Source organism: Melospiza georgiana, chromosome 15, assembly GCF_028018845.1.
Source record: "Melospiza georgiana isolate bMelGeo1 chromosome 15, bMelGeo1.pri, whole genome shotgun sequence".
Lineage (NCBI taxonomy): Eukaryota > Metazoa > Chordata > Aves > Passeriformes > Passerellidae > Melospiza > Melospiza georgiana.
The window spans coordinates 14,020,135-14,046,107 of record NC_080444.1 but is presented as its reverse complement, the minus strand read 5'-3'; the positions used below and the strand labels follow the sequence as shown (position 1 = coordinate 14,046,107).

The 25,973-nt window shown below is 46.1% G+C and overlaps 1 protein-coding gene across 1 annotated transcript; it reads left to right on the top strand.

Moving 5' to 3' along the window:
* Positions 1-5,136: 5,136 nt before the first annotated feature.
* Positions 5,137-25,535, top strand: LOC131090031 (rho GTPase-activating protein 7-like). The gene is made up of 13 exons (XM_058035103.1): positions 5,137-5,283; positions 5,787-5,882; positions 6,682-6,888; positions 12,416-12,602; positions 14,089-14,170; positions 15,506-15,569; positions 16,761-18,079; positions 18,426-18,590; positions 19,228-19,387; positions 20,708-20,906; positions 23,013-23,232; positions 24,904-25,018; positions 25,403-25,535. The coding sequence occupies exons 1-13, from the start codon at positions 5,137-5,139 to the stop codon at positions 25,418-25,420; spliced, it is 2,979 nt and encodes a 992-aa protein (XP_057891086.1). The 3' UTR covers positions 25,421-25,535.
* The last annotated feature ends 438 nt before the right edge of the window (positions 25,536-25,973 follow it).

The window sequence follows — 25,973 nt, the reverse complement described above, 5'->3', positions numbered from 1 at the left end:
CTCAAAAATTTACTCTGGAGAGTAGCAGATTCTAGCTGGACTGCTTTGCTTGAAAAAACATTTTGTCATGTCTGAAATTCTGTTTCTTTGATTAAAAAACAAGCATTACTGACAGTGCTTCTGTGTGGTGTACAGCGGTGAGAGGCATCTATTCCCAAATATCTCTGGGCCAAATACAAGCAGGTGCACTCTAAAAGCTTCCGCAGGACCATTTCAGCAGCTTATTCATTCCTCTATGAAGAGTCTGCTCTTGCTGGAGCATAAATAAACCAAGACCAAGTTCTGTTATGATCCTAGAAATGCATTTAAACAACAGAGATGACAAAACCCTTTAGTGAAAATACTGGGAGTAGGAAATGTAAGATATTACAAGCAACATTTTCTTTTTTTCTGCAACCTAGGCAGAACTGGTTTTTTCAGCTTGGGCAGTCAGATGTTGACTTTAACTCAAACTTTTTCTGCAGTGTGCTTTCAGTCCAGTTATATTTATGCAAATCATGGACTAGATTTTGGAAGAAAGAGCTGAAAGAAGCCTCCAAGGCTGTGTTATTGATCAAGGCTTTCCCTCCTTGTGCAGGTCTGGTTGGAGCACAGATTCTGCTCTGCTCCTCCAGAGCCCTGGCCAAGGCTCTGCAGCTTAAACTTCCATCTGGAGACTTCAGAAGTGTCCGTGGCTCTGCCTTCAATATCACCTTTGCTTAAAGTGGCTCTTGAGATAGAAGTAGTTCAGTGATGAGAAAATCAAAGTGCTTACTCTGCTTGTTTTTGTGGCTGGCAGGGGCTCAGAGCTGTGATTCTGCTCTGGGTACCCCATTCCCTGCACTAAATAAACTCCTCCATGCTCTGTTCCTAGATATGGATGCTGGACATGGATTTACAGCTCCATGCACCCATTTCTCCTGGGATTTTTCATGTTAAATGGTCTCTGTGCATCTAAGAAACAAGAAATTATGGTTTTTGTTGCCAGCATTTTCTCACCCACATTTTAGGAATTTCAATAGTTCTGAAAGAATTCTTCAATTTGTTTAGTCAAACCCTAAAAGTTCCTGAGAAAATCCCTGGAATTCATCCTGATAGCATAGTGTTTTCCTCTCTAAAAAATGCTTAACTTTTAACAACAGAAGGCAAAAGCTTAATTCCAGCTTGAGATTTGACCTGCTCTAATGAGAAACAGATTACACAGAATTTAATGGAAATTGGGGCATCAGAACTTAAAGGAGGAAAGATCAAATCAATTGACACCTGCTGGCTGAGGCAAGATTGTGTTGTTTTCCAGGAGCAACAATTCCACAATATTTCCTTTCATAACAACAGGAATAGTTGTGATTATCATAGGAGCAGGTAAACAGCCATATAAAGGCATGGACTTCTTAAGGATATAGGAATAACCAGGAAATTTTACATTTCCATTTTAAAAAGGGCTTATCTTTGAATCTCAGTTGTTTTCTTGTATTAGAAGGGGAATTCTCCCTGGGTTGGAATTTCCAGAAGAGTTAATGGTGGGTAGGGTATGGGTAATTCCTAAAACCATTTGGTGTTGTTGTGACCTTATAATGGAAGGCTGGGTTTAGAAAGGAAGATATAAAAATTAGAATTAATGATGACCTGATCCTGTTAGGATACATAGCAGCATTTTCTAGAGTTTGGTTCTGTGAAAATAAGCTTGGAAATGGGATAATGCTTTATCTGCTGCAGGTTTCACTGGAATGTCCCAGTGCAAGCAGCCAAGCAAAGTTCATTGGGAGGTGGAGAAAATAACATGAAAACCATTTGGAAGTTTTTAATCATGTTTTAAGATTTTGATGGTGAAGTCTGGAAAATCACATCTAAATGGTTTTGATTCCAAGAGCTTTTTCGAATTATTTGGACCGAAACCATTTTATCTTGACTTTCAGCAAAATAAAACATTGTTAATTTCAGAGGGCCACTGAATGTGCTTATTTTCTCCAACTTCTGTTCTCACACAGCTGCCTTCTGACAGGAAGTCCAGAGTGGTAACAAATGCCACTGCTATAATGTGATGGGTTTAGGTTTTGACTTCACCTCAACAGCATTTCAGCATATCCAAGAGTCTACATTTAACAATATTGTTTTCCTCTTTTTAATAAATGTTTAAGACTTTATTCAGCTTACTCCTGTCACAAGAGAGGAAAAATAGTGACACAGTGTTTCTGCCCATAGATCTTTCCCCCTGCAATACAAGTATGTGCAGTTTGTCTAACCTCTCTTGCATCATAGATGATAAAGTTTCAGTCTTTGCCCCTGGAGAAATACTTTTCAACCAATGGAGTTCCTTCTCAGGAATTTTTGGTTTTGTTAACCTTTTTTCCCCTCCATTTCATCTAATTATTTTCAATTTTAAATCCTTTTCTAGTGAGCTTATTAATTTTCTTCTTTCTAACTGACAGTTATTCCCTACCACCTTTAACATCCCCCTCTTTGAACTGTCTCAGTGTATTGCCTGTATCTTTTTCTGCATTTTTCCTCCCAATTGGTCTAACGTGTTAATTAATCATTTGGCTTCTCTCTGAACAACTTGTTTCCATAGAAATATCTTTCTTGATGCCTCCTAGTATAGTCACAGCTGAAGTTAGGTTCCTTGATCTCCTGTGTTAACTCAAGATGATCAGAGAAGACATAGAAAGCAATTACTCTGGGATCTTACCAGGAGAAAGTTAGAAATGAAATGTCACTCATCTTGGATTCATGGAAAGTGTTGAGGGAGAGGGGAAGGAAGAAGTGAGGTGATCTCTTGTAAATGCAAGGAAATATTACAGTGGCAGGAATTAAAATATGCAGGGAGCTTGGCTTTAATGGGAGGCGACACCAGTGCTTGGCACAGTGAGCGTCTGAAACACCTTTGGTGACTTGGGGTTCTGCAGAGTTTTGGTAAAGCATGAGTGAGGGATTCAGCACAGCAGGCTCATTTCTAAAAACAGTTAATTTTGGTCATGCAGTACTTTGTGAAGTTGTTTAAAAGGACCCTCTCTAGGATTGTTTTCACCACATTTGATGGAGGTGGAATGTGAGTGGTTTGGAGCTGCTGTGGGCAGAATCCCTGCAGGAGCTGACTACAGTCGGGTTTGGCCAAGGCTTGGAAGGAAGCCCAAGGTCAGAAAGGTTCTGGAGAGCCTTCAGTGAGGGTAGGTGGGTCCAGAAAACAGGAAATCAAGCAACAAGGACCATGTGGGGAAAATGATCCCATTTTCCAGGTGTCAGTCCCAAACAAACAAAGCTTTGAGGCTCTAGTGATGTTATTGTGGTCCTTGGAGAGCTGCAGATCTGGGAACTGAGAAGGTGAGCAGAAACCTGGGAACCCAGGTGAGCAGGAAACCTTTTCTTGTCTCTCCCTCCAGCTTGGGAACCTCCAGCAGCAGCCCCACAAGTCATCATCCAGGCAGCTGCATGTGGAGGGTTTGAGAGGCTGTGAAATACCCAAATCCCCTTCTGAAGCTGAGACATCCTTATTGCAGACACCCTTTACTCCAGCATGGAACCTCTGTGTGTGGGCTGGACCTCCTCTAGTGAGAGGCAGATGCCAGGATTCCCTGGGTTTGTTGTCCTCTAGGATAGATAAAATGATCAAAATGGAGGAATGTGCTTCCTTCCTGCAGAGCCTTCAGGAACTCCTCACTCAGTGCTGGGTTGGACTGAAGGAGTTCACCCCTAAGGTTTTATGTGGGTCTTTCCATGGCTGGTAACCCACAAAAAACTAGGAAGCTTGATGGTAGTTTGCTGTTAAAGAGGAAGCAAATGAGCATTTTAGGGTTGTGCACTGTCATCTCACGGGAAATGCCCAAAGGAAAATGGGTGGGAAAGAGAAACTGCGGGCTCTGGTTGGAGCATTTCATTTCTATGGATGGGAGCAGTCTGCTGATGTTATCCAGATTTAAATGATACATTCTGTCTTCCTAATCCAAGCACATAGCTGCAAATTTAATCAGAGCAGGGTGTGTTCTTTTTATATGGCTTTGGGTGGGTCTGGCAAAAAGCATTTTCTTAGGTAATCATGGCTAATGCCATATATCACAGTACCCTAATTTCTTTAGTATTGTGTCACCCAGTGCCAATATCAAACATCATCTTCATTGTGCCAAACAAATTGCCATTTAGGAAGCAATTGCACAAAAATAAATCATAGGTCTGTGCAAATTTTGCATTTGGTTGTTATACAGAACACTAGTGATAATGAAACACACCCATAAATTATAACCTCATTAGGGTATAATATTCCTAAATAAGATTGGGGAAAAGAGGATTTCTTCATCTATAAGAATACTTATTTTAATTAAAAACTTTTGTTTATCCATTTCATTCAAATTCTTATTTTCCCTGCTGTGTTTTGGACTCCAAACTCTTAAGAACCTAAACACTGCATGAAGTTTTTCTACATAAATTTAGAGTCTGGTCTGGCTTCCTGGAGTTGTTCACAGTCTGAATTACCTTTCAACCTGTGTAAATTATCAGCATCCCACCCTTCCAACTGTCCTATTGAAATGTAATGCCTGACAGTCCAGCAGATATAAAATTATTAGGGATTTAAAGTTAACTTCTACTGAAATAATTTTAAACTTTTGCTATGTTCTTCTGAGACCAGCCTACATTCCACTCTACCTGTTGATGGTTGTTCAGCCTGCAAAGACTGATCAGGGTTTTTTATTTGATTTTGTGCTGCATCATTAAAAGCAAAAAGTCAAATCACAGCAGCAATGAACTACAGCAAATGCAAAAAAGTCGAGTCTGTTGCAGAGGTTGAAAAACATGCTAATATGATTTCAGCACCCAGGTTCATTGCTCAACTGCACGGGAGCTTTTCAAATCACAATCCAGACTAATTCCATATAAGCCAAATAAAGCCCAGGTTGTGTCTGATCCATGAAAAGCACTGTGGCGAAGGACCTGCCCTGCAGAGCACCGTGAGCTGGGGCACACTCGGTACCGGGGATGAGGGGTCGGGTTTAGGGATGGATCCCAACCCCAGCCCCGCTCTGTTCCTCCTGTACCGCTGGGCACAGCACCTCCTTCGGGATGCAGCGTCGGGCCGGTGCGCTTGGGCAGGGCAGAGGCAGCACAGTTCTGAAGGGAAAAAAGGAGATGATTTTGTAAAACTTTGAGGAATTGGCAAAACTTGGAAACATGGGGGTAAGCCAGCGAGGGAAGCAGGGGATGTCGATTTGCCTTGGTGTGAACGAGTGCGGGGCGCGGGTGCGGGACAGCGGCTCTGGACGGGCAGGGACGGGCAGGGACACCGGCCGGGAGCCGGGACAGCCCTCCCGGGCACGGGTCGGGAGCGGGGCCGGGCGGGGCTCGGCGGGAAGGGCGGAGACAGCGGAGAGAGGGAGAGAGCGGAGCAGCGCCGGCGGGACACGGGGCTGTGGGTAGGCGACAGCCCCGGGGAGGATCCACGTCAGTGACTGCCCCGGGGGAGGATCCCGTGGGTGCAGATGACATCCCCAGGTGGGTGCTGTGGCAGATGACATCCCCGGGGGAGCATCCAGTGGGTGCTATGGGCAGATGACCTCCCCGGGTGAAGATCCAGGTCAGTGACAGCCCTGGGTGACGATCCCATGGGTGCTGATGACATCCCCAGGTGAGGATCCTATGCGTGCTATGGCAGATGACATCCCCAGGTGAGGATCTTGTGGGTGCTGTGGCCAGATGACTTCCCTGGGTGAGAATCCAGTGGGTGCTGTGGGCAGATGACATCCCCAGGTGAAGATCCAGGTCAGTGACATCCCCAGGTGAGGCTCCAGTGTGTGCTGCTGTTTCCATCGCTGCTTTGTTAGTGTGACAGCAGCTCTCTGGCTGTCAACACTTTGGATCATGCTCTTCCAGTAGCTTCTGCCTTTACTGACTGTTTGGATGCATGTGGAAAGTTCCAGGTAGGTTGTCTGATTTTGTTGCGTATCTTCGAATATCAACAAGCTCCATCAGGGCAGAGTGACCCAGTAAAAGTTTGTCCACTGCCTTGGCCTCAGCAGGCTCAGCACCGACTTAGCAGGGGCAATAATCCAGCTTGCTTTTAGTTACAGCCACTTACTGGGCAGTCTCTGTTGGTTAAATAGTTCCTTACATGTAGGTTGGACCTGTGGTGTTATTGGCATTTTGTATAATTAAGGAAAACTTAGTGCTACGCAGTGAAAGAGCACAGACAGTTCACTTGTTTTGGGGTTTGTTACTTCTGTGCTATATTATTTATTATAAACATATATGTATGTTTATTGGTATTGGCTCTAGTGCAGCCAGCAGTACCCTCCCTGCTACAGTTCCTCCCAGAAATCTTGCATCAAATTTTTCTCAATCATGTACAAGGGTCCTGTGCACAAACATCCATAAGGAGCTTCTGCCTCAGAGAAATGTGGGATCTGTTCCTGCTTCACAGCCAGCAGGGCTGGAGCACAGTGAAGCAACATATCTGGGATGAGATTGCAGGGAGATACATCCCTTACTTACTTGGATAAGGATTTTCCAGTGTGGATTGGCAATTAGAGAGTTACAGTCTCATTTCTCCTGAAGCTGATGGGAATTAGGTACCAACTTTCCTTGAGCCCTTCAAAATTGCCATAGAGCAAACACTGCCTTCTCTAACACACTCAGAAGCAATTAAAAGATCAGGCAGCACTGACAAACCAGTTAATGTGGTTTACAAAGAAAATGCCTTTAAACTTGTCTGGGTCCCAGGAACCAACAGGGGAGGAAAATGACAAGGACCTGAGTAAAGGCTTTGCTATCAGCTTGGGAGTCCTGGTAATCAGCCTGGGAGCTGATGCCAAGGAGCTGGATAAAGATGCAATTAAGGTTGCCACAAAGTTCTGGGATACATTGCAGTTCCCAGCTGTGATAACTGAAGAGTTGGCTGCAGTTCCAAAACACCAGCATGATAGTAAAGTAGGAATGAAAGGACAAATATCTTGGCCTTTTCATTTTCCAGACATTTATGTTCACTATCTGCATGGAGCCTAAATTATCCTGGCTAAATTCCAAGCTATAATCTCTTTTTTTTTTCCCCTTCTTCCTCAAGTGGGTTAGTAAAGTACAATTAAGCTTTGATATTTTGCATTGCACAAGAGAAAACAGAATAAACATTTCCACTTATTTATGATCCATCTTAGCTCTTGGAGAGTTGGACAGTTTTACAAGTCCCTGGCTGCTTATCTTGGTCAGTGCAAACACCCTCCTTTGAAAGCATTGCTTTTGAGCCTCCAGCATGGAGCAGACATCATGTTCCCACTCTCTTTTCAAGTAAAAGGATGTAATGTAAATAAAAACAGTTATTAAAAATCCTGTCACAGGTAAAATGCAGTTCTGACGTCCAGAAATCAGAGTTCCAGCACAGCAAATGCATTTTTCACAGGATGTGTGTAAAGTGTAACATGAAATGCCTCATTAGCAGCTGTAAGTCACAGGGAAGTCACATCAATTCTTACAGCCCTAGGAAGATGCACAAAACAGAAAGATGTGATGGGAAACTCATCCTGTGATGTTCAAACGGAACTGAAACCCCTTTGTCACTTTCAGCAGCACCAGCAGCCAGGACAGGATCTGAGTCAGGGTGTGAAGGACTTGCCAGTCCCCAGCCCAGGGCTCCTGAGCTGCAGGAAGATGTGGGGCAGAGTTTGACATGAGGCTGCCAAGCCTGCAGTGCTGGCTGCAGTTCTGGGAGCTGGGGATGGCAGTGAGGGGTGTTAGAGATGAGGGGAGGCAGCAGCATTGCCCTGAGAGGCACAGCAGGCAGGCTGGGGGCTGGGGATGGCAGTGAGGGCTGTTAGAGATGAGGGGAGGCAGCAGCATTGCCCTGCTGGCACACCAGGCAGGCTGGGAGCTGGGCACCTGCTTGGCTCTGGCTGCTGAAGAGGATTGCTGCCATTTAGAGAGGAAAAAAAGGTCCTCTGTGTAATGAGGGAGGTTGGGAAAGAGCAATATCCTTTGGGATTGTTTCTGTTTCGTTACAGAGTGGTGCAATGTCAGTCAGTGAGGAGTCAGTCCTACCCTCTGCTCTGTTCTCCTGACTGCTGGGCATGTTGAGAAATCCTTTCTTTGCCACAACCATCACATTTGCATCCCACAGAAAAGGGGACAAGGAGGGTCCTGCAGTAGCTAATGCAGGAGTGCTGCAAACAGCAAGAAAACCCCTCCAATTGTTCTTATTTCTGCCATGGTTTTGGAAGGTGTTCAGATTTAAATCCCTTTAATTCATGAAGTCCTGATCACCATGTGATTCCTACCTGTTGAAACTGGAAAACTATTTTGGATGGAGATAGAAGCAATGCATCTACCATTGGTTTTTAAAACCTGTTTAAAAACTGCTTTGAAAAAGACCTACAATGAGACACCTCTGTGAAAAGCAATACATTTATTAAAGGTTTCACAGTAGGCTGAACTCCCTGGCCTGGACCCACCACTGCCCTTGTCCTGCCACTGGAACCTATCAGAACATGTGGTAGCCAATTCAGAAAGCTAAAACTTCTTAAATCTCATCTTGGCAAACAAGAGTGACTCATTTCCTGCCAGTTTGGCTGACAGGACCTGCTGGCATCAGCTCGGGGTGGCAGTGAGGAGTAGGAGCTCACAGCTGGGCAAAGGAAGAGGTCTCCTGCTTTGGCAGCAGCTCAAAGTCACACTGCATCCTGGCAGCAAGGTTCACTGTGCTGTGCTTTCAAAATGAAACTTACATTCTCCCATTTTATGTAGAGTACTTTAAAATTTGAAGTTTGATTCTTTTTTAGCTGAAGTTTGCTCACCTCACAGTAAGGCTGCCTGGCCTGTTGGATACACTGCTGTCACTGGTTTGGGTTGCTGCCTCTGCCTTGTTTTTAGGAAAGTGCTTCTTGTCAGGAAAACATCTCAGAGACAATGCCCAAATACCAAATCTCAGCACAGATGTCTTTCCCTTGCCGCAAACAATCTGGTTAGCAGTGCTGTTCATTCTGACAGGGATTTAATTCACACTGCAGCACCTGGTTTGCAGGTGCCTGGTGAGGAGTGTGGGTCCTGCAGGCTGCTCTCAGGACAGTGCTCAGATGGGGACACAGCTCAGCCCAGGAGAGTGCAGTCTGCTCTCAGGATGGGACACACAGCTTCCAAACCCAGGACAGGGGCAGGAGAGGTGTCCCGTGACCGTGTTCACAGAGGTCTTAGATGAGGGAAGAGATGAGGATCTGACTCCGTGTTACAGAAGGCTTGATTTATTATTTTATGATATATATTACATTAAAACTACACTAAAAGAATAGAAGAAAAGGGTTCATCTCAGAAGGCTAGCTAAGCTAAGAATAGAAAGGAATGAATAACAAAGGTTTGTGGCTCAGGCTGAGAGTCCGAGCCAGCTGACTGTGATTGGCCATTAATTAGAAACATCCAGCATGTGCCAATCACAGATGCACCTGTTGCACTCCACAGCAGCAGATAACCATTGTTCACATTTTGTTCCTGAGGCCTCTAAGCTTCTCAGGAGGAAAAAATCCTAAGGAAAGGATTTTCCATAAAATGTGTCTGTGACAGTGTCCCAGCCCTGGTGGAGGCTCTGGGGCTGCAGGGAGGAGGGTGCATGGGGAAGGGGCAGGGCTGGGGCACAGGCAGCACTCTGAATGCTCTGTGCAGGGGCCTGGGCACAGAATGTACCTGTGGGACACAGCACAGCCAAAGGGTGGCACAGCCCATGTGCTCTGTGTTGTTTCTCATAAACATCTGGTAGTAACCTACCACCCCTAGCCTTGGGGAAATAGCTGCCTTGGCATGAAGGAGCTGCTGGCAGCCTCTAAACTAGGAATATTAAGTTTTGCAGGATTTTTTTTCCCCATCTGCTTAATTATGAAATCAGTTCAGGAGAGGGAGGTGACACATTTAGGTCACTCTGCTATTTCAGTTTTGCAGAAAACACCCAAAAGATGTTAAAAATTGTCATCCTCTGGTCTAGGCCAGGTTACTCCAAGCCCTGTCCAGCCTGGCCTTTAACATTTTGAACATTTCCAGGGGTGGGGCAGCCACAGCTGCTCTGGGCACCCTGTGCCAGGACCTCACCACCCTCACAGGGAGGAATTTCTTCCCAATATCTAATCCAAACATGCCCTGTGATTGTGCAAAGGTATGTTAAAAGGCCTGGAGATTTCCATCAGCAAAGAAAATTCCCCCAGCTCCTCTGTCCTTGTTCTATGGAAGAAGCCAACTGTAATTGTGTATTTTCAGTCATATTCATTGAAAATAGCCTCACTAGGTACAAAATATTTTTCTGCCTTATTTTTTCTGTTCTATTTTGCATCACTTTTCATGGCTTGGTTTGGTCTAAAAATGAAGTTGTGCTTTTAATGTGTTGGGAACTGGGGAAGCTTCAGCCCCTCGAGAGTCCCAGTCTGAGCTCAGGATTGCTGTGCTCAGGCTGAGGTCTGAATGAGGACAGCTACAGTTCCTCCACAGCTGAGATGGCTGAGTGGATCTACTGGGGTTCTAAATGAAAATCACTTTGTGAAACTTTTAGTGTTAGGCTGGTCATCCTCCTAGCTCTTTCCTCCAGGTAGCTTTCCTTTTCCTTTTCCTTTTCCTTTTCCTTTTCCTTTTCCTTTTCCTTTTCCTTTTCCTTTTCCTTTTCCTTTTCCTTTTCCTTTTCCTTTTCCTTTTCCTTTTCCTTTTCCTTTTCCTTTTCCTTTTCCCTTTCCCTTTCCCTTTCCCTTTCCCTTTCCCTTTCCTTCTTCCCTGTGAATACAATGCTTGTCTTTTATTGTCTCCAGTAAATGCTGTGTTGTGGTAAAGATTATGATAAATTATGGCACTAAATATGGCATTAAATATAGGCATAGGGGATATAAGCTAGTGGATATATATTTCTTCTTGTAGAAGAAATTAGTTTCTGTTCTGCAGTAGGAAAAAAAAGTTTGATCCATCTGTTTTGTGTAAAAATATCCTGGTCTTCCTATGGTATCACTTTATTCTCAGATGAAAAAGCCATGCAGTTTTGTGCAGGGAAGCCTCTGTTAGAACAGCATTGTTCAATTTGATTAAGTGATAATGGAAACAATTTTAAGTTTTAAAGTAGAAAAATAAAATCCTGGAAGTTGTGTGATATTTTTGGTTAGTGTCTGATTGCACTGATGACTTACAATTGAGAAGCCTGAGCAAGGCAAGCAGTGAATTTGAACAGGTATGAATGTGAAGTGCCCTGGAATCCTAATCTGTGAATGTATGTGTAAAGAAAATAGTTTTAAGGACCAGCTCTGTTCCTCTGGCCTATCATGCTACTCTTTAAGGTGTTTTAAAAACATTTCTCTCTACTGAGCATGCTGGATTTTCAGGTAGCTCAGCAATGCTCCTTTCCAAGAAGTCTTTGCTTTTAGGTTGGAGGCTGGTGTAACACACGCTGGGATGCACACAGACCTGCAGAAATGCATTTGGGAATCCTCTCCTCTTCCACAGCCCCAGACACTGGCAGTGCTCAGAGATCAGAGCTGGGGCATGTACCCATGCTGACCTGCCTGTTTCTGTGATTCTGTGGGGCTGTGCTCACAGAATGTGTGTGATTCTATGGGGCTGGGCTCACAGAATGTGTGTGATTCTGTGGGGCTGTGCTCACAGAATGTGTGTGATCCTGTGGGGCTGGGTTTATAGAATGTGTGTGATTCTGTGGGGCTGTGCTCACAGAATGTGTGTGATTCTGTGGGGCTGGGCTCACAGAATGTGTGTGATTCTGTGAGCTGGGCTCTGCTGTGCCCCTGTGGGATGTTCCAGCATTGCTGGCCACAGCCTTGCCCAGCTGTCACAGAGCGAGCAGCGAGTTCCTGACATCTGCTGTGCTCATTGCCAAGGGCTGGAGGTAGTTGGCAAGGAAATAAATATTGATAGAGCCTAGCAACAGGTACTCCTGAGAACTCTTGTTCTGGGAATGCTTAGGCCGTGGCCAGTGTTATTAAAGTTGTGAGAGCATTTTAAGTTTATTTATAGGGTTTGTTTGTGTCTTATCACCATCTCTCAGCGCTGGAATGCACGAGCAGGCTTTGCCATGTGAGGGCACAGATGTGAGCCCCACACCCTGCTCTGGTCACTCGTTTCTACTGGCAGTAGATGCTCCATTGCCCCCAGCTCAGGGACAGCTGATTTACCCACCCTGTGTGACATCCCAAGTGTGTGTTCCAATCTATCAATCCTTTATTTGCTTATCTCAATAGTGTGAGTGACTATTGCAGAGCTACGTGCATTGGAGACAAAGATTTATTCCTTTTTAGCAATATCCTAGCAAAACATTAACGCACAAAATTTCACAGAGTGTGCCAGGTGAAATTAGCTTATCACTGCTGATTTACCCCCCTGTGTGACATCCCATGTGTGTGTTCAAATCTATCAATCCTATATTTGCTTATCTCAATAGTATGAATGACTATTGCAGAACTTTGTATGTGCATCGGAACAAGGATTTATTCCTTTTTAGCAATATCCTAGCAGAACATTAACACACAAGATTTCAGAGAGTATGCCAGGTGAAATTAACTTTTCACTGCCTCTGCTGAGCACTGTCCATGAACAACTGTGTGTTCTCCTTGCAGAAATTGAAGCCAGAGAAGCCTGCGACTGGCTGAGAGCTGCTGGATTTCCCCAGTATGCTCAGCTGTTTGAAGGTATGATCACAAAGACTTGCCAAGCAGCTGACACTGAATTTGAGTGGAATTGTTCACATAAATAATATATTTTAGAACCTGACACTTCTGATGGAAGCACTTCCAAATTCTGTTATATCTTCATGCCAACCTGGAGGAAAGGAGTGACCTGGTGTGATTTCTTGCAGAAGGGACATCTCAGCAGGGACTCAGTACAATTCTTTAAAGGACCAAATCTTCCCTGGTTTTCTTTTCCTATTGTTAGACTGTAACTCAGTCAAATTTCTGCTTTTGTTATTTTTAGTTGCTTATAATTTTTTCAGGCTCTTTTCCTTGGGGTGCTGGAAGTGATGTTTCCAACCACTGATTGCATCCAAAACTCCTCTGAGGCTCTGCAGCCTGTGATCTGAGTGAGATTGCTTTATTGGTGTTTTGAAAAAGAATGTTGCAAAAAATCATCTTGCAATCATAAGTGTTCAGGAGGAATATTCAGCATCAGCCAGCCAGTCAAAAATGCAATTTCAGCATGTTTCTATGTTGTTAAAACTACTAAGTGTGCTTATTTCTTGGGAGGAGGTATGGGTTTGTTGAGAGCTTGTATAATTTTTCAGGCCACACTTGTGCATATACCTTAAAACTGTTCTTCTTTAAAATATGGTTTTTGTTATACTTTAAAATATGGTTTTTGTTACAAACATCAAAAGTAACAAAATCTAACCTAATTTAAGAAAGATTTTATCAAAGAACCACAGTTAAAGAACAACATGAACTGCTCTCATTCCCACCTCTCCTAGTCACTGCAAAATTGAAAATTTGCAGTAAAGCCAGTAGAGCTGGGTTTGAAAGCTGTATATCATGAAACCTGGAAATGCTTCCTGTCTGCCCACAGCAGATTGTGTTCCATAAGCTGTTTGTTGGAAATGTGCATTGCCATCCTTTTGGAAAATGAATCCCCTGCCTTACCTTGCTGCTTATGCTCTTTCCTGACCTGGCTAGCAAAATAAAGCTTATAAAATAAGCTAAGAAAATACATATGGACCCCAGTGGTTCCCTCATGTGCCAGGCTAAATCTTAGGAGCTGAAACACTGAACCCTTCATCTCCCAGCCCAGCACGATGTGTCAGGCTCCCTGGAGCTCAGAGAGTGTTTCTCATGAGCTGCATTGCACCTCACCATGGCAAAAAAAAAAAATCCCTGCTTTATCCTGTAGAAGGTGCAGAGAACCAAAGCAAATCTAAAGGTTATTTTTTGTTTCTCATCAGTGACTGCAAGCTCCTGGAAATGCAGAAGGGCTTGTCCACCTGTACCAACAGCAGCAAGCAGATCCTTGTGTTTGTTCCCCCCCGTGCCCTAAGGAACTGATCCTCACTTGCTGGAAGGATGTTTGCATGAGTGCACAGCTATAGAAATAGAAGCAGTTTCATTTCATCCTGTGATAAATAAGCTGCAAAACTGAAAGTCTTTGCAATTACAGCTCAGATTTCAGATTCAACTTCTCTGTTCACAGATATGCAGTTTCCCATTGATGTAAAAACTGTGAGGAGAGATCATGAGTTTTTAGATGGAGATGCAATTGAATCACTGTTCAGGTAAACATTAATCATGGATGATCTTTGATACCCCCAGCCCCCCAGTGACTTGTTACTCATCTTTTCATGCCTCTGCTTTTGTCAGAGAGGAACAAAGTCACCAAATCTGTGACTGAGGAAATCACTTCACCACACTTTAGTGCCAATATAGTTGGTTATTTTAGGAATTAAAAGGTAAAGTAAGCACATGTCTGCACTCCCTCTTTAGCCAAGCTCTCAGGGATGTTACACTGAGCATTAAATATCTTTTTTGTGATGAGAAATGGCTGCAAGCTGATTAAAAATAACCAGCTCCCTGCAAGCATGGCAGGCTGCTCTCTAGGATCATGTGCAATGGAGTGCAGGAATTTCCTCCAACTCCTGTTCCAGCAGATAGACAGAAAAAAAATTACCTGCATGAGATCTGCTCTGTTTTCCTGAATATTTTTTGGGTGAGAAGCAAAGGTACTGGTTTGAAGTTACTGCTTTGCCACAGCTGCTCAGAGCACACAAATGAACCTGCACTGGCAGTGCCCAGTCAGACTCAGGGCCCTGTGGAATTTCCCCAGGATCAGAGCCAGGACAGTGTGAGGCTTCTGCTTCAGCTGGTGCTGCAGTTACTGCAGCTCCTCATGAGGAGATTGGTCAGCAGAGTTTCTACAGCAGAAATGATGATTTCTAACACTTAGGGCACTGCAAAGTTCCTCTCCTGGCGAGGTGTTCTGGTCCTTTTCTGAGCTCCTGCTCTGCCTGCACCTGGGGACCAAGAGGAGTTGCTCACACTCACATCTCTAAAGCACAGCAGATGTTAGAGAACTTTGGGTATATTTTGTTTCTTGGTGTCACTTCTGTCCTGTTTGCTCCTTGGAGAAACTGTGTGCCTCGTGTTGATGCCACCTATCGTTTGACATCTAAGTGATTGACTAATGTGGGGACCTTACTGATTCCACAAGCTTTAATTAAAATGATAGATAATGAGTCCTTCCAGAGATACAGGTTAACATCTTCATTTTAAATTTTTTTTTTGAGGAGCCCACACAGAATTTAATTTCTTTTCAAAATCTTAAATCAATATGCAGTTTTTCACAATCATTAGCACTAATAATATGATTTTTTAAATTAGATTGATTATTGTCTTCTCTAGTTTAAAGATGGCAGAACTGGAAGTGTGAACATCATGGTGTTGTTATTTGTGCTGGTTTTGGGGCCAGTGTATGGGAGCCTCTAGCAGAATGTCACTCTTTGACAATAGTGAAGACTCCCTGGTAGAAGATCACAACTAGTTTGGTGCATGTTTGTTTTCAAGCAATAAAATAGCTGAAATGTAAAACTCCTGTGTTTTTTCTCAAACCCTAGAAGGTTGAACACATTGAACAAGTATGCATCAATGAAAGTGGAAATAAGCCGTGACAGGAATCGGGTATGTCTGTAACATACAGTTCCTGTTCTGATTAAACATGTGTTGAGCTGTTGTTTCAAACACCTGGGTTCAAAAGTGCATGAAGGATTAGCAATTCCTGAACTTTCCTTTCTATTCCATGCCACAAAGTTCTGCTGTTTGCATGTTATGTTGAGAAACCATAGGGATGGAGATTGCTGCTATGTAATGTTTGAAACTTTGCAAGGCAGGTTTCTGAAGGGGTGGCTTTTGAAACACTTAAAAAATTTGATTTGACACAGGTTACTGTCCAAAAATTCACTGTGGGAGGAGAAGTTGCCCCAAAGCCCCATCATGGCTATCATTGCTTTCCTATGTAGTTTCCCACCTTATGTAAGTGCTGAAAGTGAAATTTCACTCCTGTTGACTTAAAGAAATCCAAAGGGCAATCCAAATGTTCAGCCACTACAAGCTGAGTGGGTTTTAGCTGTGCTGTCTTTGTGCTCTGCCACTGCAGCTAAATCAGAGTGGTGCCCACAGCTTGGCTGGGCAGCCCCAGCTCTGCCAAACCTCTGAGCCACCGGGGATTAACTACAGGACTAGAGAGAAAATAATGCCAAATTCTGGGAAAATGTCTGGGTTTTGGAGAGTTCTGCTCTCTCTTGGGGCAGAATGGGGCAGGAGAAGAGGCAGGTGGCTCCCATCTCTGCAATGTTTCACTGTCCCAGTGTTCCCTCAGAGTGGGGACAATCCAGCAAAGGGCACCTGGTGCAGGTGGGAGCTCCAGAAGGGTGCACAGGTACTGATGCTGCACAGCCCCACAGCTAAACACTTCTTTACCTGAAAATGGATGGGTTTTGGTCACAGAAGTGTGAGAGTGCTTGATTTGTTTGACTTTAGGAAAGGCAGTGTAAACCCAATACAACTATCTTTCAAAATGCTTGGATTTGCCACAAAACAGGATTTTTCACCCTTAGATCAAATCTGTCACTTTTTCCTGTGGTCACTTCCCAGATTGTCAGCATGCTTGGGCATCATTTGTCAGCCTATTTTTCAACTAACTTAGGGCAGATCTTCAATGTCTGAGTGGTCACATTTCCCTGTGTTAGTTGTGGAGGTTTCAGAAGTCGGCAGAAAATTTAAGTCTACATTTTATATTAAACCGCTTTTTGTAATTTAAAATTTGCCAAACTTTGCCCTTGAATTTGTGTTGTTTTTTTTCCTCCTTCCCAGAGTGATGACTCTGAGGATGATGAGCCCTGTGCCATCAGTGACAGGTGGGCCTACGAGAGGTGCAGCCAGCGCTGGTCTCGCGTCGGGAGCCTGGCAGCTCTCCCAGCAGAGCAGGGGGCTGGAGCTCCCACCCCAGTGCTGAAAATCACCAGCAATGAGGACAGTGTCTGTCTGGATCATGGTGAGAAGCACGATGTGTCCTCGGTTCACAGCACCAGCAGTGCTGACAGTGACGTTGTTAACTCCCAGAAACCTTTTGAAGATGTGGAAACCAGCACGAGCTCCTCAAGGTGTTCCTCAGTTAAGGTACCTTCACTGGACTCTGCTTTTAGTTGTTCTCCTCCCCCCAGTGAATTTTTAAATATCACCAGTGAGGAGAAGCTTTTGGACAAGTCACCATCTAAAAAGAGGAAGAGCCTTCTAAAGAAAATGGAGAAGCTGCACTTAAGGAGCTGCAATTTAAGGAGTGGTCAGTCAAAGGCCAAACCCATAATAAGTGAACCTGTTCTTCTGGAAGGACTTAATGAAGAAAAGATGAAGATGCTGAACTGTGTAAATATTTCTGACCTCTCTGGCATCCGAACAAAGAACAATTCTCCCTTTTCTCCCCAGAGCAGCAATAGCAGCAATCAGTCTGTGAACAGCAGCACAGGGAGCACTGCAAGGCCTCTTACAAAACCAGGCAGCCCCTGTGAAGGAAGGAGGATGCATGCAGAACACATGGACACCAGCAAGCTGCTGCTGGGGAACGATCTATCCCAGCAAAACCTAAAAAATGACATGACATTACCAAAGAGCCAGATGTTTCAAATACCACAAGGCCACAAGCCTGGCACTTTCCCCACAGTGCTTACAGACAGCTCCCTGTCTGCAGACAGCTCCTCTGTCAACTGGAGGACTGGGAGCTTCCACGGGTGTAGGAGGAGCAGGAGCAGCTCCAGGGGCGCCAGGAGCCCCGTGCTGGGCAGGGATCAGAGGCTCAGTGTGTATGACAACATGCCCAGCCCCGAGCTGCAGGGCCTGGAGCAGCTCGGCGACGACGACGTTTTCTCAGAGCTCAACAGTGTCATTGCAGATGTCAATGGCCTCAAAAAGCTGGTGGATCAGTGGACTGAGAAGTTCTCAGATGATGGGGATTCTGACTTTGCCAGTGACTTGGCCTCTTTGTGTCCACCCTCCCCTAAGGAAAGCTCTGTTGAAGCAGAGGGCCCAGAAGATAAGGCAGCAGGGGAGGCTGGGGGAGAGAGCACCTGTGGCCTGGGCAAGGAGATTGGTTCTGCAGAGCTGGCATACATCACAGACTCTAAAAACACCAACAGGTCAGCCATCCTTGGGTTTGCCTTTGATTCTGTCCTCTCAAAATAGAATTGATTTACCAGAACAAAGTCTGTCCTAGGTAGCAGGGTCTGCCCTGCAGGTGGCAGGTACTGCTCCACAGGCACCAATTCTGACCTCTGCTGAACAGGGACACTCATAATCTGCATGAGCACTCAGGCATTGGAGCCAGGGAAACAGTTTGTATTGCCAGAGCCCCTCCTGGGTGGGAAGCACCTTGTTTAAGTGCAAATAACTGCAGGTCATTTAGAGTCTTGGGTGCTTCACAGACGCAGGTAGGAAACAGGGATGGGGAAATGGTCCTAAGGTTAAGCAATATTTGTCCCATAGGCACGGGAAGCAGCACTGGTGTGTGGAAGAGAACCTGGAAGGCCTTTCCCTGCAGACTGATGGCCAGTCAGCTGCCCAGCTGGCCCGCACACAAAAGCTGGCATTGCTGAAACTCACAGCTCTAATGGACAGATACTCCCCGTCCAGTAAGCAGGGCTGGAACTGGTAAGTTGTGTGATATTAAAACAACCTGAGCTGGAAAGAAAGGGGTTGATGTAAGCATGTGAATTTCCTTGTCTGCCTGCATTGCATGTGTTCAGGATGAAGAATTTCATCCTATTAAATTGCCAGCAGCTCTGTGGTTATTTCCATGGCTCCAGCATTTCCTCTGCTGTGGGCTGCACTTTGGCCCCTCGCTGCTCTTACTGATTTTAAGGCACATCATAGTGTCTCTTTAAATTTGCCCAATTGCAGGGCTTTTTCAGAGGACCATCCCAGGGACTGTGGGACTGAGAATCCAGCCCTTCAGCACTGTCTGTTTGAACTAAACCAGTGACAAATTCAGACACTCAGAGGACTTACATTCATTTTGTGATAGGGAGCTTGCATTTGAATATAGAAAGAATGAAAAAACCCTGCAGTCCTATGGAATGTATTTCCCACGAGGATGCTTTATTAAAGTTAATTTCAGCAATGAAATGAGGAAGTCATCCCTGCAATTGCTGATTTTCTCTCCCTCCTGGCGCTGTGTGTATTTGGGGCTGTGACAAGGTGCAGCCCAGCCCTTTCTGATGAGTGTACAGCAACAGCTGCAATGTGCTGCACACCTGGTAAGCTGCATCTACTTGGTTTTCATTTCCAGGACCATACCAAAGTTCATAAAAAAGCCCAAAGCCTCAGACTACAAGGACAAAAATGTGTTTGGGGTTCCTTTACTGCTGAACATGCAGCGGACAAGCCATCCCCTGCCCAATGGCATCCTGCAAGCCCTGGAGTACCTGAGAAGCCACTTTCTCGACCAGGTATGAGCTCAAGGCAGCCCAGAGGAGCTCTGGGCTATGCTCCAGGGGAGCAGACTCTCTTTCATGCTTTTTTGAAGGAGTTTTTTACCCCTGAGGCTCTGAGTGGGCAGAAGGGTGTAGCTCTGAGCAGGTGGCCTGTGAGGAAATGCCAGTGCTGATCCCCTCTGGGAATGCCTTTAGCCCTGTGCTGTGTTTCTGTGCCTTCCCTCAGTGAAACCCTCCTGGAGCAGGCAGTTTCCAGGCTGCCTTTGCCTGGGGAGGTGTCACGGCTCTGCTCCCCAGGGAGGCAAATCTGCCAATGTCACTGTTCCTCTGTTCTGTGGCTGCTGCTGGTAGTGCCAGAGCTGATGTGAGAATTAGTCTTGTTTCAGCTGAAATGCACCACTCAGCAGAGAGAAAACATTACAGCACTGCCTGTTACAACTTTTCCTGGAGCTCAGCTGGGTATTTATCCCCTGAGTGGAGATGGCAGAGGAAGTATGTGCTCTATATGGTATTTCCATAGCATAGCTGCAGAAATGAAGACCTTGTGACATGAGACATATTAGTTGAAGAGAGGACTTTTCTTCCTGTGCTTTGCCATTGTCTAGAAGTGTTATATGATGCCAAAGTGCAAAAGTGACAGTGCAAGTGTTTTTCATGTTGAGGTTATGGTATCCATTCAGTTCATATAAATAAACCAGAGAGTGTAAACACTGCCACAGTGGCACAGAGTAAAACTGTCACCAGACATTTTGGTGGGTTGAGCTCATGGGAAACTCCTAAATCTCGCTGAGTTGACAATCACATTAAATAGAACATCAAATTTTCCCTCCTAATGGCATCTGCCCTTTGCCAGCCTGTGGAAAAATTAGATGTATCAGGTGTTACAGGGAGCTTTGTGGATCTCAGAGTCAGTTTGTGTAAGCCAGCAGCTGATGTATGTTTGTGTTTGGTGGACACACAGTGGTGAATTTGAAACTTAGAGTTCCCATGTGTAAACACAGCCTGCCCAAGAGAATGGATATGTGTCAATGGTAGTGATTCTAAAAGGCAAAATAAGTACTTTTGTATGAAATAAAAGCCAAACAAAGATGAAAATTGGTATGTCATAGCTGATTCTGTGGGTACCAGGCATGGCTTGCCTCAGAGAAATGTCCATGTGGCTTCTGATACAAAAGTATTTTGGTGTTCAATCAATGATACAGAAGTATTTTGGCGTTCAATCCCACTGCCACAGGATATTTGCTGTTAGAAGGAAGGTGAAGGATCACTTATTTATCAAAATTTTGATTCCCAATGACTCCTCTCTTTGCCTCTAATAATTCCTTTTACCCACAGGTTGGCCTGTTCCGAAAATCAGGCGTTAAATCCAGGATCCTGTCCTTAAGAGAAATGAATGAAACCAGCCCAAACAATGTGTGCTACGAGGGGCAGTCGGCCTTTGACGTGGCAGACATGGTGAAGCAGTATTTCCGAGACCTCCCCGAGCCCATCTTCACCAGCAGGCTCTGTGAATCCTTCCTGCACATCTACCAGTGTAGGTACCCAGGGCTGGCAACCCTGCTGGGTACCCTGTAGGTACCCAGAGAGCTGGTACCCTGCTCTCTGGCAACAGGGAATAACACACAGCTTTCCCAGCACTGTCCTGGGAAAGGCTGTGAGGAGATCAGAGGAAAGAATGATAAACAATTCTTAGCCCAACTTGCTGCACCTGGTGTTGTGAACATGTGGAATGGGTTATGGAGATTTGCGTACCTAAGGGTGGTTTCTTAACTGGCCAATGGTGATGGTGTTTTAATTAAAGGACCAATAAAGTCCACCTGTAGTGAACTAGGGTATAAAAAAAGCAATGGGTTTCTTAATAAAAAAGAATTAGCCTTCTGAACGATAGAGTCCATATGTCATCTTCTTTCCTATCCCCTGTACCTAACACTGACATTTTCCAGTGCCTTGGATATCTTAATATCCATAAGGCAGTGGCCAGACAGGACTAGTGCCAAGTTCCCTGCAGCCAGAGGGGACAAGGCAGGCAGGACATTTCTGACAAGATGAGTTCCTGTGGCTCTGGACCTGGGAGCTTCCCTTCTGCATCCTCTGAACCAGCTGGTTCTCTTCTCTTAAGGATGAGTGTAAGGAAATGCTGCAGCAGCCTCTTTAAACTGTGCTTTTAAACAGTTATTGCCTTGTGCAAAATTAAGAAATAACCTGGTCGCCTTGTTCATGGCCTGGCATAGCCTCTTGAGCAAGAAGACCTGATATATTGATTTATTTCTTTATTAAGGTGCCCAAGAACAGCTGCTGTGAAACAGCTGGGAAATGCCAGCAGCTTTCTGTCTGTGCTCACAGTTACTGTCCTTGAGACTCAAACCAAAAAACCAAGAAAACTCAAAGCTGAAATACTGCATTTAATACAGTTTAAACAGGTTCTATTTCCAGCACTTTGCCCTCAAGGAATTCACTTTCTAAAAGCAGATGGATTGGGGAAGGAGCTTGAAGTAGGGCTGATAATGTTGTTGGGACAGACAAGTTTCTTCTGCTTCTGAGAAAGGGTTTTGAAAGACAGATTGTGAGCTTTCTGAGAGGACTGGTTTTGCAGCCTAACCCATGTGGCTTTTATTGACCTAAGTCAGTGAGCAGCTGCTGTTCTGTGTACAGTGTAGGTTCATGGAACTTCTGTTGGGTTTTATTTCATCACCTGCCAGGGTTTTAAAATTTTGTCAGAAAATTGTTTATCTGTTTGAAATAAGTTTTCTTCTTGCATTCACAAATCCTCCTTTGTAAGGAGATCTGTAATTCCCGTGTCCAAAGGATTTCTTCCAATTATTGTAATCTGGCCACTGTCTACCTCCTGTCTCTTGTTTTGGGAGAGAAACAGCAAATGCCCAAGTTCTATTCACCCCTCTCACCCATCTTCTGGAGCCAGTGCACAGGTTAAATTACTCTTTTGGAGATAAGAATTATGCTGTTTTCACCAAGTAGTGTTCTATGTATGTGAGTGTGTTCACACTTGTTTCACCAAGTGTGTTCTATGTATGTGCTTCTACCTGAAGGGAAGGAGAAGTGATCTTGTGCCCTTTGCAGTGGTGTTTGTTAATTGGAGAAATCCTTGTGCTGGGGATGTATGGCAGGATGAACCAGACCCACACTCCTGCCAGAGCTGTGTGGCCAGACAGTCTCAGTGGGGGTTAGTGTGAATTAAAATCTGTTGGCAAAACACTGGTCTCTGAATTGAGTTATCTTGAGAGCATCTGTTCTCTTCGTGCTTGAAGCTGAAAGGAAAAGACAGTAGAGCAGCTCCAGAGTATCACTGCAGAGTCATGTTTTATGGGGAGACAGCTCCTTATTTGGATTGTAACTCAGTTCAGGATGTGTTCATTAGCATGGTGTTCAAGATAAATGGCAAGTCAGGCAGCAGCATCCCTGGGTGTGAACATGCACCTGACAGGCAGCAGGAGAAATGGTTCATGTTTGGTGGGATAATGGCCTTGCCGTGTCTGCTGTGAGCTCGGGACAAGGAAATGGATGAACCTACAGGCTCAGGGCCCTGCTGGGGACCCCATGATGGGTGCTCCTTCTGCAGGTCACGAGGGGTTTTTGTCATGGTTTGTGTTTTCAGGATTCTTGTCATGGTTTGTGTTTCCAGACGTGCCAAAGGACGAGCAGTTTCAGGCTGTCCAGGCTGCTATTCTCCTTCTCCCAAAGGAAAACAGAGAAGCTTTGAAAATCCTCCTGTTCTTCCTGCGAGACGTGGTGGCTTTTGTTGAGGAGAACCAGATGACCCCAACCAACATTGCTGTCTGTCTGGCTCCTTCTTTGTTTCACCTCAACACCCTGAGGCGGGACAGCTCCTCCTCCTCTACCAGGTATTGGCCCTGCTGCTGTCCACAGTGCTCTTGCTGGAGCAGTGCTTTCTGTGGCTGGCCTGGGCTCAGTGTCTGATTTTGAGGGGGAAATGGGCTGTGTGTGCCATGGGTTTGCCTTCAGTCTGGTTGCTGAGGTGCAGCAGGAGCTGCCTGCAGTGCATGGAGCAGTGTGGTCACTCTGCCCAGTGCAGAGGCTGTGCTAAGGCCCCATTGCTGTGCTCCTGACCATTCTCTGTGTGTGTTTCCCTCACCCCTGGCTGCCCAGGAGCCCAGCATGTGGCTCATTGCTAGCCTTAAAATGCTGCTGGCCATTGGAAATGTGCTATTGCACTGCCCACCTGAGCCCAGGTGTGGCCTCAAGGCCCTGCAGATACCTGGCAGATTGAGGCAGCTGGTTCTGCTGGGTGATAAGGGCATCATTCCTGCCAAATTGAGCCAGGGGATTCTGTAAATTTATCTTAATAAGTAAAAGTATCTGGGTTGCATAACATCCCCTGTCTGTACGTGCAGGGAGGAAGGTGCCCTTGGGCCAAAGCAGACAAATAATCTCTGAGAGCATTCGTGCCTTATCTGGCTCCTGGGGCAGGGCTGTGTGCTGTGCTGGTGCTGCTGGGCTGTGGACAGACAGACAGGGCAGGAGAGCTCAGCTGGCTGAGCAGGGAGCATCGTGCCCCCGACAGCACAGCGAGCTGAGCACTCACTTGGGGATCTGCAGGGGAGGACAGTCCCAAAGCAAAGCTGTCAGATGTGCTGTTGGCATCTCTCAGGCTCTGCATAGCACAGGGGAAGGGAAAGAAAGCACTGAGGATTTTCTTTTCAATGTCACAAAGCATCAGAAAATACCTCAGGCATTGCTGTGCTGAGCTGGCACACAGGGGAGCCCCGGGGCCACCACCAGGGCGCCTGGGGAGGGGGTGCAGGGGGGGCAGCAGGTCCTGCTGCATTGCTGGGCTGTCTGAGCTCCTGGGAGCCACACTCAGGCACTTGCTCCTCTTTGCTTTGCATCAGAGCTGCTCTGAAATGTTAGCACCAAAGATAGCAGTGGGGTTTTCTCTTTGTTGTCAGTGTTTAGAAGGCAGGATGCTTTGAAGCTGTGGCTCTGCTGTAACTGTGCATTAATGCCTTGGTGCAGGGTTCCCACTTCAAAGGGTTCCAGCTGACAGGTCTGACTCTGAGGAGCAGCACTCAGGACTATTATCTTCCACCCAATTTTCAAGCCCTTTGGCAGGAATGTACATAGATAAAAGTTTCAGAAGCCAGGACTAATGATGTAATACCACTAGCATGAATTAAAAGAGGGGACTGTTTTTGAAATGTGTTGGGTGTGGTTTGGGCTAAAGGATTTAAAAGGTTCTGCATGGGTTTTGCAGGTATCAAAGGAGCTTGATATTGGTGTAAATAAGCTTGGGGTCATTGTTGTTCTTGGCCAAGTGTGTGATGGTGTGTTTGGGGAATAAATTCCTTGACTTGCCCTTCTTGGGTGTCCATTACTACTGGCCAGTAGTGCCCTGGACACCTTTGGGTTGTGCTGGGAGGGAATTGACCTTCAGTGGTCACACTGCATTAGCCATTAGCCCTGCATGGCACAGTGCAGGTCCTTCAGTGCAGAGTGTTTTGTGTTGTTCCCAGCACTTTGCTCGCTCAGCCTCCCTCTCACCTTCCCCTCTCTAGGTCCAGCCAGAGGAAGTGCAGCCTGGGGAAGCCAGACCAGAGGGAGCTGAACGAGAACCTGGCAGCAACGCAGGGCTTGGCCCACATGATCATGGAGTGCAACAGGCTCTTCCAGGTACATCCCTCACTGTCACCCAGCAAAGCTCTGGCCATCCTGGGGGGAGGCTGGCTTGGAGCAGCAGCTGGGCAATGTCCCTGCCAGCCCAGCTGCTGCTCTGCCTGTGACAGATGGGCACCCTGCTGCTGCCACCAAAGGGAAAATGAGTGTCATTATTGCACTCCTCCATCCACAGCGTGATGGGACTTCACTCCATGGGCATGGGGACAGCTTAGAGAGCACCTGTGGGGCAGTGGCTGCCACGTGCCCTGGCAGGGAGGCCCTGGCCATCCCTGCTGGAGAGTGGGTTGAAGTTCTGCTGCTGGGGCCTGGCCAGAGCAACAGCCATGCCTGTGCCTGGCCATTGACCCCAGTGATCTGACCCTGGACCTTGGCCCACAGACTGACTTCCCAGCCTGACCGTGCCTTTGCTGTCATTATGGACTTGCCTGGTGATCCTTACACTGTGGCTGACCCTGGTTGCTGTCCCTGGACCTGATCCTGACCTCCCTTCCTGGCTGGCTCACCTTCCTGGCTCCACCTGGGACCTCATCGCCGTGGCTGTGTCTGATGGATGTGTCTGATGGATGTGTCTGATGATCTTTTACTCTTGGCTGACCCTGGCTGCCACCTCTGGCTCAGCCCCAGCAGTGTGGGACAGGGCAGCTGCCCTGCCAGCTCTGTTATCCCACCTGACCCTGGCCCCTTTCCCTCAGGGGTGCTGTCCACACTCCAACAGCCAGCTCAGACCTTCTGATGCTCTGCTCCAGCTGTTTGCCTGGGCAGGGGACACTGCCCCATGGCCCCCTGCACTGACACATGGCCCTGCCCCAGGGCTCCCCCAGCACTGACTCCACAGCCAGTGCCTGGCCTCTGAGTGACACAGCTGAGGGTCCCAGGGCTCTGATCCCTGCATGCCTCAGTCTCCAGCCCAGACAGGGCTCCTAAGTGCCCCCTCCACCCCCAGCCCAAC